Raw genomic sequence first — 20,228 nt, forward strand, 5'->3', positions numbered from 1 at the left:
CTTTTGAAATTGAAGTTACAAAATAATTTTAAAAAATATATATTACTATTGATGATTTTTAATTTAAATATCGTAGATTTAAATATTGTCATTGCATCATGAAATAAATAATACTTTATATAAAATATTTTTATATTATTCCATTGAACTATCTACAATTCTATCACGTCTAAAATACATTTGACAATTTTCTTAGTTTCTTTAACACGCAACAACATAACTTGTAAAATATAATCAGGAACAAATTAGAATTGTGATCAAATTCTATAAATACTACGTCATCAGGTGGATAAAACACAATTAAAAAATAATATATATATTTTTTACTTTACTAGATTGGACCCGGTTCAATGCATTTTACGCGTTGGACTGGACTCGGTCTGGCCTGAACAGTAAAGGCATGCTACACTGTTCAGTGAACAATGTAGCATGGTTGAATTTCTTAGCCGTGCAAAGAAAGTAGCAGTTTGTTGCCTTTTCATCTCCTTGTGTTTTGCACGCAATTTATTATGGGACCCATGCGCAGTAAGCAACTTTTTTTTTTCTTAATCAAATGTTTACTTAGTGTGTTTTTGAAGAGACGTGAACACTAATGCGTAGCTAAACGGGCTCCAAATTTTAAAAGTATCATAAAAATAATATAAATATGAAAAGATTGAGTTATAATCTAGTAATTGTCCGCCATTAAACTTAATTGATTCTATAGTAATAATTAAGTAGATTTTGATAACTAGCTATGATCAACCTTAATTTATTTTGCCTCAAATACTTCTTTCCATAATCAAAACTTCCCAACTTATCTTATTTCCCTTGCATTTTTTCGGCTTTAGGTGAATTTTCTTTATTAAACTAGCAATTTATGTGGTCCAAAAATACATTTCATTTAGGTGAATTTTCTTCATTAAACTAGCAATTTATGTCCTTACCTATGTTATTAATGTCATCACCCATGATATAACCGCTCGAGCTCCTAATTTTCCTTTCTTGCTTGATTTTATTCTATGGAAAGAATAGATGGCACAACGGTTTTAATTAAGATGATATTCAGCGAGCTTTAAAATAGGATAAAATTCTTCAATAGCAATTTTTTTAAGGTGAAAATGATATTAATTTAATAATTATATACTGAGAAATTTTATAGTACTTATGCTAAACTACTAGATACTTACAACATAAAAATGAGATAAACATAAAGAGAAGAGAGAAAATAATATTAATTTTTTTTATCACTTTTTAGCGGACAAAATATAACTTTCTCTTCTTTCCATGTCTATTTCTTTCCCATGCAATAAGTATATATATATATAGTAATTACAATATGAGTACTATAAAATTTCTTAATACATATTAGCTGGATCCTTAAATTAATTTCATTTTCACTATTTTAAGAAACTGCTCTAAATATTTTCATGAATGTTTGAGAGAATATGTAAATTTTTAAAGAAACAACTATATTTTTCATCTATATTAGTTATTTTTCACTAAAAATATTTTGCTAAAATCTATATGATATATCAAAATATATAAATCATCTGGAGCACAACTTTCTCGCTATCACCTTATAGCTAACACTTATATATATATATATATATATATATATATATATATATATGTGGATTTAAATTCATTTTTTTCAATGAATTATACATAAGTATATTTTATTAGTGAATAAACAATATTTTTCTTTAATTTTCATATTCAAAAACAAGAATTTTATTTTTAACTTGAGCTCAAGTATATCAATTATCCATGTTTTTAAATAAAATTTATAACAAACTGTAAATCACTCCTTTATAGCATATACAGCCCACATTGGAAATCACATAAACTTTAAAATCTCGATGGACCGTGGATATTATTTTTAGCTAATCCATAACATAAAAAATAAAATAAAATGTATGCCATCAAAAGGAATCAATCTTGTCGTATTAGGATAGAAAAGAAAAGGATCGAAAATGACAAATGAAAACAACCGAAATAATTCCTGTTGCTTAAATAAAGTATATGCGGTCATTGGTGAACCACAACGAAAACTAGAAGTGGTGTCTAAGCACGCGGTATTTTTTTAAAAAATATTTTTTATTTAAAGATGTATTAAAATAATATATTTTTATTTTTTAAAATATAAAAAAGTTAATTTAAAGTAAAAGAAAAATAAATATTTATAAAAAACAAAAATAAACAGTCACAATAATAAAGGTATGCTTTTACAATTGGCTAGACAGCATGAGTTCTTTTTTGAACGTGTATTCCTTTTTTTTTTCTTTTCTTTTTTCCCAATTAGCAAGAGCAAGGCCCTTTTCACGCGAGGGCACAGTCAAATTTAACATGACAAGAAAAAAGAAAAAAAAGAAAAAAAGGGTAATGTTCATTTAACCTGGACAAAGTGTAGCATAAAAATATAATAAAAAAAGGGGTCACGCCAACCCACTACGAGTCGAGTCTTGTTGATCAAGTTTTGAGATGATGGGATGTTTGCAGTCCACATTCGTCTGGGTTCACTTTCACACCCAGTATCATGCTAGTAGTTCAAGATTAACTTAATTCATTGTATTAATGCTCTATCTTACCTTATTGGATTGAATTTTATTATTATAAATACTCTGATAATTATAAAGTTGACAAACAATGGTTCTCCTCTCGCGTGAACTAAGTGTGTGTTAGCCGTTGAATTTTAAGTGTATAATATATTATGGCAGTAATTATTTTTAATTTTTTGATAAAGTATATATTTAATATATATTTTTTAAATTATTTTTCACATCAGTAAATCAAAAAAATTTTAAAAAATAAAAAAAATAAAATAATTTGAAGTAAAAAAAATATATTTTTTATTTTTTTTAAATATTTTTAAAATATAAAAAGGATCGAAATGAATTACTGAAATAATTAAATGTTAATTATTTTTAAAATTAATATGTTTCATTTTATCTAATTTGTTTTTAGAGAGTTGTTGAGTTTTTTTTTATTTATCTTTTTGTCAAATTCTCACCACCATCAAAACTCACACTATTAATCTTGTTTTTTTTATATTTTAAAAGTATTTTAAAAAAAATTGATTTTTTTTATTTTTTTTATTTACTTTAAATTAATTTTTTTTTTGATGATTTTAGATTATTTTAATGTGTTGATATCAAAAATAATTTAAAAAAATAAAAAAAATATTATTTTAATATATTTTTAAATAATTTTTTTTTTAAAAAAGCAACTACAACCATGTTCCCTGATATATCTGCACAATCTTTTTTCAAAATTATCCTCTGTTTTCTTCAGAGGGTATATATGGTGATGCTTTTAGCATAAAAAGATTACTAATTTCTGGGCAATACGTGTATTTAAAGATTCTAAGATAGCAAGAAGGACTGTCTTTGTAGAGTACAGATGACTAGAGGGAGAGATTTCTTACAAAGAAATTCACACTAATCCTTAATAATGTTAGGATCTTGAATTTTCCTCCCATGGTTTTTGAAGTTTTCCATTACTTAATGATATATTTATGAACTGTATACGAAATCATTATTTAAATGGGACTATTTAGTATCTTGCAATTCGATTTTAATAAGATATTAATGTTTAAATCCAGCATTATGTAATAATGAAGTAACTATTTTGTGTAATAATACCTGTAGAAATAGTGTTTTTATTCTTACCTTCCTTGACTAAAAATCCTACCTCCACCCTTGAAGATAGCAAACCTTCGTGGGTGAGTATTACTGGCAGACAGAAAATTGATATTTTCATAACATTTGTACATAGCAACATGAAATGATATATTTATTGGTATTTCACTATCCAATCGATCTGTGAATAGTGGTTTCTTTTAGAGATAGCCATGAAAGTCTATTTAGTGAAGGTCTGCATTTACCTGTGAAGACGGGTGCTAACCGTCCCAAAGACTCGTATGGTAACCTTCCAATCTGTTTTAAGCTCCAATATATATATATATATATTATTTTATTAAGAAGTACATACATTTTTTTTTAAATATAAAATATCTTTATTTATTACACTACTCACAATCAAATTTATACATATTATATTTGTCATATTTGTTTTTAGACGACAAATAAAGGTCTTTCTTTACTTTTAAATTATATATAAAAATATTGTTGCCTTCAAGAGTATGTGTGTATTGATGTTTAAAAAAACATTTGATAAGTACGAATAAGGGTTTAAATTGTAGCTAGGAGGAGTTTGTAGAGTGGGAGGATGTTAAAAAAAATAGTTTAAAATATGAATAATGAATATATTTAAGATCAAATTAAAAGCGGAATTTATTTATTTTAGGGTTAAAATTTTATTGAAAATTATAATTTAACAAAAGCTCTTTAACATAGAATATTAACATGATTAAACAAATTGTGGTTGAATGAGAAATTGATATCAAAGAATTCTTGTTAACTTGTTTTTTGTGAAATCCAAAACCCTTTATCCAAAATTAAAAAAAAAAACAAATATAAGATTCTCATTAGTTTATGGAATGGAAAGTTGAAGAGTCATGAATGAGTCTAAACAAAGTTGTTTTAGGCTTAAGCCATGTGCACACACTCACTCATCTTGGCTCAGGCTTGAGCATAGACACAAGTTGGAGCCTCCAGCTTCAAGATTTCAAGTCTCAATTTTTTGGCATGGGTTTGGGTTTTTCTTTTTACTAGCTAATTTCATACTTGAGTTGGGTTTGTTACAAAATAATTTTTTGTTTTATAAAAAATTATTTTTTATCAGTCCATTAGTTTGTCCAGCCCATGAATGAAGAGTCTAAACAATCTTATTCTTTAACCAAAATAGTTTTTTTTTTTATTTAATGTAAGAAATGTTAGATTTTAAAGTAAAAAAATATCAGGTTAGTTTTGTTTTAGAACAAATAATTATGGCTAATAAATAACAATAATTAATTCTTGCACTACATTATTTTTTGTTAAAAAATCAACTATACAAATATATAGATTTTCAAACTCTTCTTCACCTTAGTTTTTCATTTTACCTTCCTTAGCTTTAAGCTTTGTTTTCCCTTTGTTTTCCTTCTACACTAGAACTTAGGTTATGTTATTATAGAACTTAGGTTATGTTATTATAGAGAGATATTTGAGTAATATTTTCTTGAGTTCGTAGACCTTTTTTTAGAAGTACCAACTAAACAAGGTGTTATTGTTGAAATTTTAAAAGTTTGATTGCATATATTTTGTTTGTATCAAAAAAGAAGAAATAAAACCTTAAAAATAAATAATAGATCTTTGACAACGGCATATTGTAATTTGAATTTGGTAACAAGTTCTTCAATAACCAAGTAACTTGCATATACATTGTTTTTAGTCTAATTGTACTAATTGTCTATATATATGATAAGATATTTAATTATTCAAGTATAATTTTAAATATTCAATTATATGCTTAGAATGCATATCCGGTTTTTATTTTAAATTGTATTGTAACTTAATGTTTTTTTACCTTGTTTTATAAAAGTGCATGCAAAACAAACTAAATAGTTATAATCACTATTCTAATTTTTGCATAAAAAACTTAAAGCTTTATTTAACTTCTCTTTTATTTAGTTTATAGATCTAATTTTCTGCAAAATAGTTTTATATGCTAAAATTTAACCTCTAATGTAATTTGTCATGGTCATCTAATTTATTTTAACAAAATGATGCATGTTAAAAATGTAGCTTTTTAAATAAACAATTAAAATCGATTAAATCATTTGTCTTAGTTATAAAACTTGTATTTGTTAATTTGATTAGTTTTATGGTTGTTCTATATATTTAAATTATTTGTTTCATAATTGTATATGAAATGCAAAGTTTTAACTATAATTATTGTCTATTGTTTATATAGAATTATCACGACTTCAACTCGAAACTTGGTTGTCCCAACATGGCTTTGGAATTATCACGGCTCATAATTATCACGAACCAAAAATATTGTACTACCCAACATGGCTTTGGAATTATTCTTTTCGATTCTCATCGGTACCTATGTTCACTAATTCCAACTGATTTAGTTTTATCATATATTTTAATGATTCTACTAACATAGAAACTCTTTAACATCACTATCCTCCCATTTTTCATTATCAATTGCAATTATACTTTCACCTAAATTAGTCCAAATATGCTAAATGCAACGATTTTGGATATTTATAGATAGATTGTTTTAGAATTTTTAAAGCAAAAGTTGTGTTGAATAAGCGAATGATGAATGAATAAAGAAATGAAAAGAAGAAAAAGACATAGTTTGATTGAAATCGCATGATCTCATTAAGTAAAAAGAAAACAACAAATAAGGCTTATCATAGAGACATATTTCTTTTTCAGCATCTTGAGCCATGATTGCTAAAAAAATTAGGATAAGAAAATAACAATATTACTTATAAAACAACATCTGAATTTCTTTGACTTCCTAATTGTCTAACTTCTCCCTCTCAGCACATTTCTTTTCTAGCTCTTCAATAAGTGGTGCCTTTTTTAGAGTATTGATAGTCAATTGTGAAGAAACCATAATTTAAGGACCAATTGAACCTAACTTGGGATAGATGACATAACCTTTAATCTATTTCTCTTCCAAGTTATGAAAGGAGATATCGACAAACACCTTGTTCAAAATTTTCGCTCACCGAGCAAAGAAAATTGTTGCGAATAGAAGGAATGTCAATCTACTCATCATTAGGATCACTCCCTTTAATATGAGTGATCCCCTTCTCACATTTTCTTTTTACCACTCTCATATAGTCCTTTCTCCTTAAAAACCTAAGCCAAATTTATGATCGATATATTCCAACTTCATATAGTTGATTTGCTTTGGTAACCATGTGTTCAGGCCATACCTCAGTAGCAACCCTTGCTTTATAACGTACTTAACAACCTGTTGTATTGCTTCTAAAGTTTTTAACTTTCTCAACAATGTATTTTTAAATACAAAATCAACATTTATAATATCAAAGGTGTGAAGATTTCCATTTTGATTCCATAACACTTGTAGCATTAATGCAGGGCTGTCCTAACAACATACTATAAAAAAATAAATGTTAATTATTTAGAATGTAACTTGAAACAGTTGTGGCCATATGATCAATTCTATATCAATAATGTCTAGATAAATCATTGTATGCTTTTGTCATCATGTTGTTAGGCCTCATATATGACGCATCAACTGGTAAATGGTCTAAAATGTGTTTAGGTAATACATTGAGGGTTAAATCATTATCTATATAAAAAAACTTGGCATCAAATAATCTTTACACCATAACATACAACAATTTATTATGTCATGTTCTTTCTAGATTTAGCTTTTCTTAAGAAAAATACAAGTAGTTTATAGCTTGGATCTTCCCTATTACGTGTTTCATGGAATCATATGTGATGTTTTATAGAATATATGCTTCATTCAAGACCTTCTACAATGCTTTGTGAAGTAATTTTGAATCCAAAATAAGCTAAAATAAGGAAATTCATGTTGGGGTTTTCTTCAATTGATCAACTATACTACAATTGCTATATTTTATCACCTTTAGAAACTCACTAGCCTTTTCATCGTTTATATACTTGTTAACTTTATCTTCTTTATCCAACTCTTTAATTGCTTTCCCTTTTACCTTTCATTAATTTTAAAACCCCTCTAGTATAAAGCACCTTTTGTTTATAGTCAAACCCTTACTCTTGTTTACATGACAATGAATGTTTTTCCTTTTGAAAGGTGTATCTATAGATATTGGGTAAAACATTATAATCATTATTGGTTTGATAAGCAAGTATTAATAAAATCACTCTAAATAGTCCATTGGTTGATATCTATATGCTTCTACTTTCTCTCATTGAATGGACAACATCCTTACTTTATATATAGCATTCCTAAAATCAACATGATTTTAACCTCATGATAAAATTCCTTGCGGTCATTTATGTTATGCCTTGACTCGTAATGAAACTTATTATAATACTTTTGAAGGTCCAATATGACATATGTCTTTGGTGGTGATAATGCACTATGGATAACATATCAAACAGTTTACTCATTGTTACTTTCGAGGTTGTTTTTTTATTGCTATCATTTGAGTAACTAATAATCACATTTATATTTTCTTCATTTGTAGTATGATTTGGTAAAGAATTGGTGTTTACATAAGGGGTATTATCAAATGTTATCCAATTAGCTTCAATGAGTTGCACAACTATGCTTTTAAAAGTGTAACAACTATCAATGTTGTGCCTAATGACACCAACATGATATTCATGTTTTTACTTAGGTTTATACCTTTAGGGATAAGGTTGTTAAAGATGGTTTTATGGAAAGGGGGTAATTTATCCAATAATGACTAGTCTTTTAAATAGAAAGGCTAAATAGTTCAAGACATCGCGGTTACTATTTAGCCAAGTAAATCTGATAATATTTCACTAAGGAAAGTTTAAAGCCAAAAAATGCCTATCCTAATATAATGATTCATCAAATCATTTTCTTTCTACAAATCCTTAATTTTTTATATACTAGTCAGGTAATTTCCATTCATGTGAGGATTGTTAGAAAATTTATTTAAAACCATGGTTAATGAGCACATTTGAGGGCAAGATTAAAAGTGGTTCCATTCTTTTTTAGGGTTAAAACTTTGATGAAAATTATTCTTCAAAAAAAGTTCTTTAAAGTAAAATATTAATATGATTCAAATAAATAATGGATAAATGAGAAATTAATCTAAAAGAATCATTGATTGATATATTTATATGAAACTCAACATTCTTTATCCCACAGAGAAAAAAAACACAAGATTATCTTATTGTTTATATAATAAAAAGTTATAGTCATAAATAAGCCTAGGCAAAATGCCTTTAGGCTTAAGCCACTCATGCTTGCTCGATTCGAGCTCCAGGTTCTAAGCATCGGGCTCTTGATCTTGAGGACTAGGCTTTGATTTGAGTTTGTTTTTTATCAACTTATTTTAAACTTGGATTTGAGTTTATGCTAAAATATTTTTAGTCCATAGAGAATAAAAGGTCTCAACAATCTTTCTTTTCTTCTTAAATAATTTATTTTCAAATGAACAACATCTTGTATTTAAGGTAAAAAAACTGTGAGGTTTTTATTCTTTCTTTGGTGGGTAATTAAGGTATACAACGAGAATTAATTCTGGTAAAACAACATCTTTGGTTCCAAAAATAAATATAAAATAAAGTTGAAAGGGAGGGAGATCTTATGCACACCTTGCAGCAGCTCTCAATTTGTTTTTTCTACTGTTTTTTTTCCAGCTTATTTTATTATTTTCTCCTTTTTTCTAGAGTTTAAGTTCTAGTTAGTTTTTGAATTTTTTATTTTTTTGATTTGTAGATTTTAAAAAAATATGATAATTTAAAAAGTATAGTTTATGAGATTATAAGAGGCTTATTAATATCATTCTGTTTACACCAAAAAATAAACAATAAAGTTTTAAAAATAAAAAATGATTTTTAATAATAATAAATATTCAACTTGATAAGAGATTCTTAGTGCTTAAGTACATTACAATATTTTAGTTTAAGTATAATATTCAATTATATATATAATTTATAATCAACACAGTTTTACTAAACTGTTTTTTTTACCGTTCTCATTTTTGAAAGATAAATTATGAAGATAATTAAGAAAGCTGAATATATAACTGTGTCAAAGCACAATTACAAAATGGTAAATGTATTTTTCAAAAACAGATTCAGTTGTCAATTAAAAATAAAACTTAAAATTATCTAACTAAGGTTTTATTTGTTTTTGTGTTTTAAAAATATTTTTGAAAAATTTAAAATTATTTTATTATTTTATTTTAAATTAATATATTTTGATATTTTGATATACTAATATTAAAAATATTTTTTTTAAAATAAAAAAATATTATTTTAATATATTTTTAAATAAAAATTATTTATAAAAAATAATTATAATTACACTTTCAAATAAAATTATAGTAGTAATCAATGAACCACAATTCTTTCAACGCCGGTCAATTCTGAGCCCCATCTTGATGTAAATCACTTTTGACCAGGTGAGGATTTTCTAGTAAAATATTTAATTTTTATTTTGTTTCATCATCAAAATCAAATGATTTGCGTTTTTGTACCATATACGTGTATTTAAGGCATTTTTGCTGGGAATGCGGATCAAATGAATACAAATTTATTTATTTTTTATTAAAAAATATAATTTCACCCAAAAAAAAAAAGTTTCATTCAGCTGTTTTATTTTCCGTACTTTACACGACATGAGTGATTTTCTTTCGATCATGGGATGCCATTTCTATTTGTTTTGGATGGGATGTGTTGGGATGCTATCAACGGTCTAAATCATTTTTTTTCTCGGGAAAATAGCAGACAGCTTGGGATCAAAACTTTAATATAGCACATGGCTAGGTGTCTTATTGATGCTACCAATTTCCCATCGCATTTTTGAATTACTCTGTTTGGGGTTGTTTTTGTACTGAAGTGTTAGTTTGTTTAGTATTTTTTATTGTTTTAATATGTTGATATAAAATATTATTTTAAAAAAATAATAATAAAATTTTATTTTTATATATCCCAACTGAAAATCATTGTAATACAATTATTATCAAACTCTCAAATATTGCTCCTGTGTCAGAAGACTAGTGTATATCAGCTTGTATTAAGGATCTTAATATAATTTGGCTTAATGAAAGAGGTAAGAAGAGATGTATTCCTATTAATTAAATGAAGAAAGTTGTGAAATTAGTTAATTGCATTTCAAGTGCTATAATAGTTCACTTTCATCCTCTGTTTTTTCAATTGAGGGTTGATAAATTTTTTATTTGAAAATGTGGTACATATTACTTTTTAAAGTATTTTTTATTTTTTAAAAAATTAATTTTGATATCAGTACATCAAAATGATCTGAAAATATAAAAAAATATTAATTTAAAATAAATAAATAAAATTATTTTTAAAAAAAACATATTTAAACGGAAAAAAAAAAAGGGGATCAAAAGTGAATTTGCCGCATGCTCCATTAAATTACAGCTCCCATCGCATGCTTAATTGGGGTGTTGTATAAGGCCCAGAACAGCTTGTTTTTGGGCCATGTTGAAGACGGGCTGCCACATAGGGGCGGTGTGTTTCTCATGGTGGCCCTCGTATTAAATAATAATTTAAAAAGCGTGAGGAAATATTATAGTTTTTTTCCAAACCTTTTCTATATCAGTATTATTTCAATTGTTTTGTTTTTTTTTGTTTTATTTTTCATCTTTTTTTTATTTGTTTTTTGTTTTTCTTACCTTTATTGTTTTTTTTGTTGCTTTTTTCTTTGTAATTTTTTCTTTTAATGAATATTTTTTTTGTTTAATTTGGTTTGTTAATATATATAAAAAAATTTATTTAGTTATCAGACTTTCATGACACGGCTCTCGGGTTTAACGGATTAACCTAATTTGACGAGTTAATCCAGATTTTTTTTTTTTTGCTTTTTTCCTTTTTAATCAATTTTTTTTGTTTAGTTTAGTTTATTAATTATTTTTCATTTAACCTGTTGATTTTTTTTTTTCTATTTAGTTATCAAACTTTCATTACACGAATCTCAGGTTTGACAGGTTAACTTGACTTGACGACTTAACTCAGTTGATTTAGATTTTTTTTTCTTTTTCCTCATTAGTAACAAGCGTACATCTTTTGCTTGTTTGATTATTTTTTTTTTCATTTAATTTAGGTTGTTAATGTTCAATTTTTTTTTTTCTATTTAGTTATCAAACTTTCATAACACGGATCCTTGGTTTGACTAGTAACCTGTTTGACGGGTTAGCCCAGTTAATTCTGGGTAACCCGTCAATTTTTTTTTCTATTAAGTTATCAAACTTTCACGACACGAATCCAAGTTTTAATGGGTTAACCTGGTTTAAATAGTTAACCCAGTTAATTCATATTTTTTTTCTTTTTCTTCATTAGTTTTTTTTCTTTATATTTTTTTTTTTAATTAATTTATTTAATTATCATACTTTTATGACATGGCCTTGCAGCTAAACTTGCATCCAAGCTATTGGCTCTGGTATTGCAGTTCTACCTACTAAATCATGCAAATTTAATGTTATTATTAATATTATAAATATTACTTTTGGGTTGGGCGTTACAGCCAAACCAAGATTTTTTAGATATAGCGTTGCAAAAAGACCTAACACTTTTAGATCTTAGTTTTTTCTGGTATTTTTTATATATAAAAAAATTAACCACGGCATCGTACTGGTCATTTAACTAGTGAATACTGGAAAACATGTTCAATCTAGAAATTTAGGGGCTGTTTTGAAACAACATAATATTTTAATTTTTTTATAGGTCAATAGAGTTAGAAAAATAAAAATTAAAAACTATCAATTAAAATAATTTTTTTTCTCATCTAAAAATTTAGTCTTATAGTTTTTTTCAAATTTATAACACGTTTTAAAAAAAAAATTAATACAAGCTTTTCATTATTTTTCAAAAGAAAAAAAAACATGAATAATTAAATTTCTTCTTTTATATACAAAAAAAAAACCTTTTTTTTTGGCAATTTTTAAATATTAAAATTATATATATATATATATATATATATATATATTTTTTTTTTCATATTTAGCTACTACCATAAATTTAATTTTTTATAATCCAATATAAAGATTTTTTAGTTAACAATATAATTTTTTTATGGTATTTTGTATTTTTATCTTTAATTTAATAAAATTAATATTTTATAATTAAATTATCACATATATAAAATATCACGATGACTTTTATGAATTATTTTTTTAAATTTTTTTATGAAAAAATAATTATAATCTTTATCCATTTCTTATTTGTTTTTATTTAAAAAAAATGAACACTTTTTTCCAAATTTTCATTGAAAAAAAAAACTATAAAAGAAAAGGAAAACGGGAATGGAAACCGTGGTTGATTTCTTAGTTTTTCCCTCTGTAAAGGATATAGCCCTTTTTTTTTTTCCCCTTTCAATGAAAAACTTTCATTCAGAAAAAAAAAGCTCGTTTGTATTTTTCTTTCCTTCCTATTTTTTTTAGTGTTTTCTAACTACAAATTAGGATTCGTATAACTAGTTTTATGGTTTTATTAGATATCGATTGACATTGTATTAGTATTTATTTTTTTCAATGATAAAGATAAAATTGTTTGATTAATTAAATATTTTTGTTTACATTGGACTCCATATATAATTGCATTTTAAATAATACATTTTTTTATTCATAAAAACCTGTTTTTAATTTATTTTGCATGTAAAATCTATCGCAAGATAATTTTAATCAAACATATTTTTTTAAAACCGTAGTTAAAAATATATTTTTAAAAAAATATGATTGCAAAAACTCCTACAATACCAAAGATACTATTAACTTTTTTTACCTTCAAGAAAATTTCTTCTTACCAACCAAAAAAATTAATAAGTGATTTAATCAAATAAATCAAGAATTATATAAACAAATAAACATTAAAAAGAGGTGATATTGCAAATAAAAAATAATTATAAAATTTAAAAATAGATGTAAATTAAGATATTTGATCTCGTGTTTGGAGAGTTATTCATTTTTTTATTAGTTAAGTAAGAAATTAATAATTTAAATTATATATAAAAATTAATAATTTGCTAGTAAGACTTATTTTTCTTTTAAAAAAATGTGATGGTGATAACTTGTTAAAAATATATTATTTTTTAAAAAAAAAAATAATGTGACTCAACCAATTTCCAATCAATTAAATATGGAAAGGATAAAATTGAATTATAAAAAATAAAATTAAAAAAAATATTAAAATTTTTTCTTTTAGAGATTTGGTTAATTTGCAAGGAGGTTACCCTTTCGATCCCTCCTTCTAGAGAGTTTGAACATTCAAAAAGCTCTGTGGCAGGAAGAGCCATAATAGCCCCCGAAAGTAGCTGCGATGGGAAATTTAATCCTTTAGTGGGAATTAGAGTTTTGCTTTGGGCCTTATAGAAGGGACGTGATTGGGCTTACTACTCTGGGCTAGGCTTTAACCCATTCAACACAGACATGGTTTAAAATTTTGAAGATGCCCACCCGTATTTCACTCTCTGTTATCCCTCCCCACCCCCACAGCTCTCAGAATCTCGTGTTCTTGATCTCCCTGCGCGAAGTTCAGTGATGTGTGACCTCTGATCGGCGCGTTGTCATCCAATCCTTTATGAGAGGCAAATTTGAGTCCCATGGAGAGAAGAAAAAACAGAAGCCTCTTCAAGTTTTTTAATTGAATAAGCTAAGTTTAGTCGAAACCTTTGGCTTGCTTTTATTCATTGATGTACAATTTCAATCGAGTTCATGAACAACCAATGTTACAATCAGATTAATACCGAGTCTTAAGAACTTTACAATGCATATCAAGTGGCAATAACTAATCAGTCCTAGAAATATTTATAGGCGATGATACTTCGGTGCTGCAAATGGGGCAAATCTTGTTGATTTGAAGCCACTTGGTTAGGCATTCAGAATGATAAGGATGATCACAAGAAAGAGCTACCAATGATTCATCTTCTTCGTATTCCATCTGAAAAATCACACACCGATCAGTCCCAGTTTTGTTTGCTAAAGATCGATACTTCCATGGATGCAAGCAAGTAGATATTTCATTTACTGATAGTCCTCTCTTCTCCTGCCCTATAAACTCTCCCAGTGCAATCAACTCTTCGTAAGATAGCTCGTCCAGGTCAATCTCATCCTCTTCCTCTTCCATATCCTCATCGCTGTCACTATCCTGTCCTTCCTGCTGGAACTCCATTTCAGATTCGAATTCGAATTCGAGGCTTTGGAAGAACTCGTAGTCATTGCCATCCTCATTGCTGTCAATGCTTGAAGCTTCATCACTTTCTTCCTCATTACTGTCGTTTTCGATGGTTGTGAGAATTGTGAAAGCCCTCTCTTGTTCTTGCAAAACCATTGCTATTGCATTATCTGGATCGACTTGTTCGAGCTGGGTACAAGGGACCCACCTCGATGCTAGTTTTCTCTCTTCGTTCTCCATCGAATGAGCCCTGCTGATATCTCGAAATAGTTGCAGTCAAGGATAGAAATATAGATTCTGCTATATATGATCAGGATAAAGATACATGAAGGAATAGAGTGAAGGAATTAATTAGGAGGTTTCTTTAGACAAAAGGGAGCTTTCATGCAAAGAAATGGAAAACCAACTCTCATGTGTTGGATGTAAAATTCCAGATTCCTAGAAGTTCAAAGTTCAGACACTAAAGTTTGCACCATTCTTGCCTCTCACTTTTTTACACAGCCAGCTTTTGTGTTTTCTTTTGAGAGAAGGAAGGTTTCGTACGTGCTTGAAGCAATTGAAAACCATTTCCCATAAGTAATATGATATCCTATTCGAAAGTTCAACCAGTTAAGCTTTGTAGAGACCTTGCTGTATGTCCAGGCAATCTCCAAAATCTAACCAGCTGCAGGTATCCGTGGGTTATAAATTCGTATGAACCAGAAACACATAAAAACTTGCTATGATTCTTAGTTATTGATTAAAGGTTCAGGAGAAACATGTATTCAAGGGCTGACCTTTTATATAAACAGTGACCAAATTATAGAAATGGCTGTTTACGACAACCCACATTCATAATCTGCGTATGACACTGCTGTTTCAGGAAATGAATACCATGCGGTGAAGAAGAACCCAAAAGCTTCTACTCACACAAGTATATTCAATCATGTCTCCGTACCTTGAGTTCTTGATATCAGATGTTCACCACCTTTGTCTTGGATAAGCCCTTCCCCTAAAACTTGCCCTTTTCCGCACAAACTGCGACGTGTGAGTTACACGAATGCTATGAATTGTGCTAAAACGTTTTCCGAGCTTAACATTAGGGATTCTTCCAGATCCATAATCAAAATCTGAGCCTAAACCTACTCGAACACGGTGACTTCTTGGCCTCAAAGACTTCTTTAAGTGAACTCTCCTGTAATCCCTTGTTCGACGAGATAATGAACCACTTCTTTCCAAGGTTCTAGGTATATGATCAAAGTCTTCTTCACTTGTATCAAACTCTGACGAGTCACTTCTGTGGCCATGCCTTACCCTTTTGAGCACCATAAGCTTATCACTCATGAAAATGCAACAATACCCCCACGTAGAAAACCAAGCAACCAAACATGCCCAAGCCGTTTTGCAGAGGCTATGGCCAACGCACTCGCAGATGCCCGTTTTATAGAGCAGGTAGAAGAATAGGAGCACTGCAAGTTAATAAAATGTGAAACTGTGAAGATCAACCGTCATCTGAATCAATGTTAAATACATTCAAACTCACCAATGTATAACAGAGCTAGTACAGCGACCATCTTTAGTAGATTGGCAACACAGAAATTCTCGATGGAACATAAAAAATCCCATGGTGACGCACAAACTGAACTGCATCATAAAGCGAAAACAACAAATAGAAGAATTGAAAGGGCGGAATCAGGAAAAAAAAATTCACAAGATACAGAAGTTGAAACCAAATTCCCATTATTCTTGACGCTTAAAAACTGAGAAACTTTTTTACAGGTTTATAAGGGCCAAACCAATCATATTATTTGTTTACAGGGATCCATAACAACAACGATAATAATATCAAGATCTATAGGCCCACATGAACCTGGTTCGAGTGACAAATTTCACAGAGCCTACTTAAAGAAAGGTGCATGCATCCATGGTTTATTCTAAAATGCAGATGATGTATGCAAAGAATTAAAGATCAGCCGGTAATATTTACGAACCTGCAAGACTTTCCAGCAAGAAAATCGAGTGGAGAACCAAAAAGGTCGCCGGTGACTTTAGTAAAACCTGAAAGGAAGGAGGTGATTATGTTACCCATCTATATATCCACTTCCACTTGGATCAATAATTCAAGCAACGCCTAATAGGTGATGATCACAGCAGACTTTCGAAAGTTCCTTATTCCTCCTGTTGCTCACTCCTGCAATATTAAAGAACATGGATTACTCTCTTGCAACACTCTCAGAGTAGTAACTACAAATTTGCTCTTAATTCCGAGATTTTGCTTTCGGATAAACAGTATTATGCAGAGAAATTGATTCCATGATGAAATCTACAACATGAGAAAAATTACTACTACCCTGAATCGTTTGGCATTGACTGTGGCAGAAAATTTAACTCACGACTTGCGAACGTTATAAGAAAGAAAACGAAAAAAGAGCATAAGAACCGAAGACTTCACTTGTTTTAGCGATGTGAAGAGCAATGAAGCCGCATCGAAACCCGAAATTTCATATTCATCCGAAAAAATAGAGTGAAGGAACGTTCATCTGTAACCGTCTTTCAAAACACTTTCTTAAGACCGTTTTGTCCTTGTATCCAATCCAAAATATAACCGGATCAATTGATGCCAAAAAGTTCATTCAAATCATTTTAAAAAAACAAAATTCAAACCAAACTGAATAATCGATCCAAACCATATTAGTTTCGTTCAAACCAAATTAGAATCTTTTGTTAGGCTTTTTAAACATGTTTTGATGTTAATTTGTTTTTACAAGTTTTAAAGGGTGTTTAAGATAATAATAAAAGTTGCTTTTTAACATCTTGAAAATCAAATGAATTTGCAATTCAAGTTTCAATACATGTCAAATTAATTAAAAATTTGAAATTGTCATGTATTATAATGACTCAAGAAGAATATCATAATTTATATGCATATATTCACAATTACTAAAAAAAATTTTTTTTAGCTGGAATTTTGGTAGAGTTTTCGTTGTATTTTTAATACCAAGTTATCACATCAATAATTTTTCAAACTGCAAACAATAATTGCAAAAGTCATCCCATCATATGGACTTTCATAGCTCAATCATATTATTAACTTCCCATTTTTTTTAGATTTAACATTATGATATTCTAAAGAATGAATATTTAAAGCTAAATAATTCATGGCATATATACATCATTTTCTTTTTTAAAAGAAAAAGGATAAATAAGTTTAAATAGGTATAAAACAAAACTATAAACTAACTTTTATAAGGATAACTTTTTTAAACTACAACATTCACAAGAAATAAATTAAACATTACAATTCTTAAACACAAAAATATATTACAACAAAATATTAGTTCTTCCAATTACATCATTTACTTAACAAAAGACATTGGCCATACAACTACTTCTTGGCTCGAGGGTGTGAGGTAGTTAGAAACACACACACATGTGTTAGGTTGATTAAAATTTACACTTTATGGTAAATAAATAAATTAAATTAAAAACTATTTATTTATGCTCATTTATATATTTCCCACATCATTTAATGGAATATATTATCTTTAATGTATTAACATCTTCATCAATCCTTAATACAAATTTCAAAAGAAAATTACAAAAATACCAAAAGTGCCTCTAGGCAAACCAAATTATTTAACTTCAATTTAAATCATCTAAATTCTACAATTTCCTATTAAGTCCCACAACCTAGTCCCCTATTGTTGATTAGGTCTTATGACCTTTCATGTATCAATTAAATCATTACATCAATTGTCATTCATTCATCATATAATCAATTATCTTTTTCATATAAAAATTTTGAATTTTCACTTTATTTCCTGTCGAGAATTTTTCATTCTAGTTACGTAAAACGTTCATTTCTTTTCTTCTATTCATTTTCACTTGTTTTTTTATCGACACATCTTTATATAAATTTCTCATTATTAAATCAAACCAATCAATTTTTTTGTTTTTACACGAGTCTAATTAGTTTCTTACCCACAACGGATACATTCTCCTTTTGTTTCTTCATATAATTAACATATTATTATTATTATTATTATTATCATCATCATCATATCATCTAGCCTTCAGGTGACTCAATTGAATTCGTTTAAATATTTTTTTTTTCATAATAAATACTTAAGAAAATTTATAATCCTCTTCATTTCAATACGTCATTGGCCGAACATGGAAATGAAGGAAATTGTAATTCCTTTCTCCTTTATAATTTCATCCAATAACATTCATCTAACCACTAATCCCTTACAATCATAACCAATTTCATCAAAATTCTCAATTTACCAACTTCTTCCTATTTGCTGAAATTCAACACAATTAGGAAGGTTTTTTTTTTTTTTTTTTTTTAATCATTTCTACTATTGAAATTAAATCCTTACCCAACCCTAATTCATGCATACAAACATAAATTAACCAAAATTACAACCATTCATCATACATTTAATTCAAAGTCATCCTCACATACATCTAACAATTTCAATTCATGAACAAAATCAAAAGTTCAATGAAATTAATTTATTTGGAGGTATTTCTTACTTTAATAGGAATGATTTTACATGTGTTGGATGTAAAAAAAAAAAAAAAGGCCCTCTTCAATCTCTATTTTTGTTATTTTCTTTCAAAACCCTAACCCATAATCTATCCCAAAACTACCCAAAACACTCAATTTCTTCCTTTTGATTTCTTATTTAAATCTCACACACATTAATTCTCTTAATTTTGAGTTGATTCAATAAGAATTTAGAAAGAAAAAATCATTTTTTTGCTCCCCTTCTCTTTGCTGGAAATGTCATCAACCATGAGAAGAAAATTAGGCATTTATATTGCCCAATTTACTAAATTTGCACATTGACCCATAGTTTTTTAGGTTTTTCCTATTTTTCTCCTAAGCTGTCCTTCTCAATTAATTCATCCCTTACCGCCTTTTTCTTTGTTCAATTTCACCCCTCTCATTTATTTCTTTTAAGTTCTTTGATTTATTATAACTCACATTTATTTTTGAGTTGCATAATAATTTAATTTTCACTTAGACTAAATTTTAGTTGGGTTATTACATGTATTATACAACATTAACAGTTTAACTAGATCAACAAAAGCAAAAATATACGAATAATAACAACGCACAAAGGTAGCATCAATCAAACAAAGAAAAATCAATCTTTTTCTCCAAGCCTCACTTCAGTCCCTCAGTATTTAGGCAACTAAAAAAAAAAAATACAATGATGTTTTTTCTTGTTCAAAAAATGCAATTCATCTTCAACTAGTAAAGCAAGTTCTAATTATAAAATAATTTTCAAAAAGTTATTATTACTTGCATAACTATCTAAATTTCACTATAGATGAAATAATTATTTGTTCAGGCAGTTGGATAACATCAAGAAAAGATCATTCTATACCATGTTCCAACTTATTGTCTGACCAAAGTGTTTTGAAAGTAAATTTTGAACAAGTCATTAAGGTAAAAGGGTGTGAAACCATTAGTTAGAAGGGACAACACTTTATAGTCCTATA

At 27.8% G+C, this 20,228-nt stretch overlaps 2 protein-coding genes across 2 annotated transcripts; both read right to left on the reverse strand.

Moving 5' to 3' along the window:
* Nucleotides 1-14,132: 14,132 nt before the first annotated feature.
* On the reverse strand, nucleotides 14,133-15,122 carry LOC118029262 (uncharacterized). Its single transcript, XM_073409302.1, has one exon. The coding sequence runs from the start codon at nucleotides 14,973-14,975 to the stop codon at nucleotides 14,349-14,351; it is 627 nt and encodes a 208-aa protein (XP_073265403.1). The 5' UTR covers nucleotides 14,976-15,122; the 3' UTR covers nucleotides 14,133-14,348.
* Nucleotides 15,123-15,261: 139 nt separating this feature from the next.
* Nucleotides 15,262-16,899, reverse strand: LOC118029185 (uncharacterized). Its single transcript, XM_035033000.2, has 3 exons — nucleotides 16,706-16,899; nucleotides 16,258-16,358; nucleotides 15,262-16,183 (listed from the first exon to the last, which is right to left on the reverse strand). The coding sequence occupies exons 1-3, from the start codon at nucleotides 16,801-16,803 to the stop codon at nucleotides 15,696-15,698; spliced, it is 687 nt and encodes a 228-aa protein (XP_034888891.1). The 5' UTR covers nucleotides 16,804-16,899; the 3' UTR covers nucleotides 15,262-15,695.
* Nucleotides 16,900-20,228: the final 3,329 nt, after the last annotated feature.

The sequence above is a fragment of the Populus alba genome, chromosome 5 (genome assembly GCF_005239225.2).
Source record: "Populus alba chromosome 5, ASM523922v2, whole genome shotgun sequence".
In the NCBI taxonomy this organism is placed as follows: Eukaryota; Viridiplantae; Streptophyta; class Magnoliopsida; order Malpighiales; family Salicaceae; genus Populus; species Populus alba.

What these genes read in the sequence shown, in the direction of transcription:
- LOC118029185 (XM_035033000.2), bottom strand. Translation starts at nt 16,803, where the DNA reads ATGGGTAACATAATCACCTCCTTCCTTTCAGGTTTTACTAAAGTCACC. An exon ending in CTTGCTGGAAAGTCTTGCAG is followed by an intron (nt 16,359 to 16,705) that starts GTTCGTAAATAT and finishes TTTATGATGCAG; the next exon opens with TTCAGTTTGTGCGTCACCAT. An exon ending in ACTAGCTCTGTTATACATTG is followed by an intron (nt 16,184 to 16,257) that starts GTGAGTTTGAAT and finishes ATTAACTTGCAG; the next exon opens with TGCTCCTATTCTTCTACCTG.
- LOC118029262 (XM_073409302.1), bottom strand. Translation starts at nt 14,975, where the DNA reads ATGGAGAACGAAGAGAGAAAACTAGCATCGAGGTGGGTCCCTTGTACC.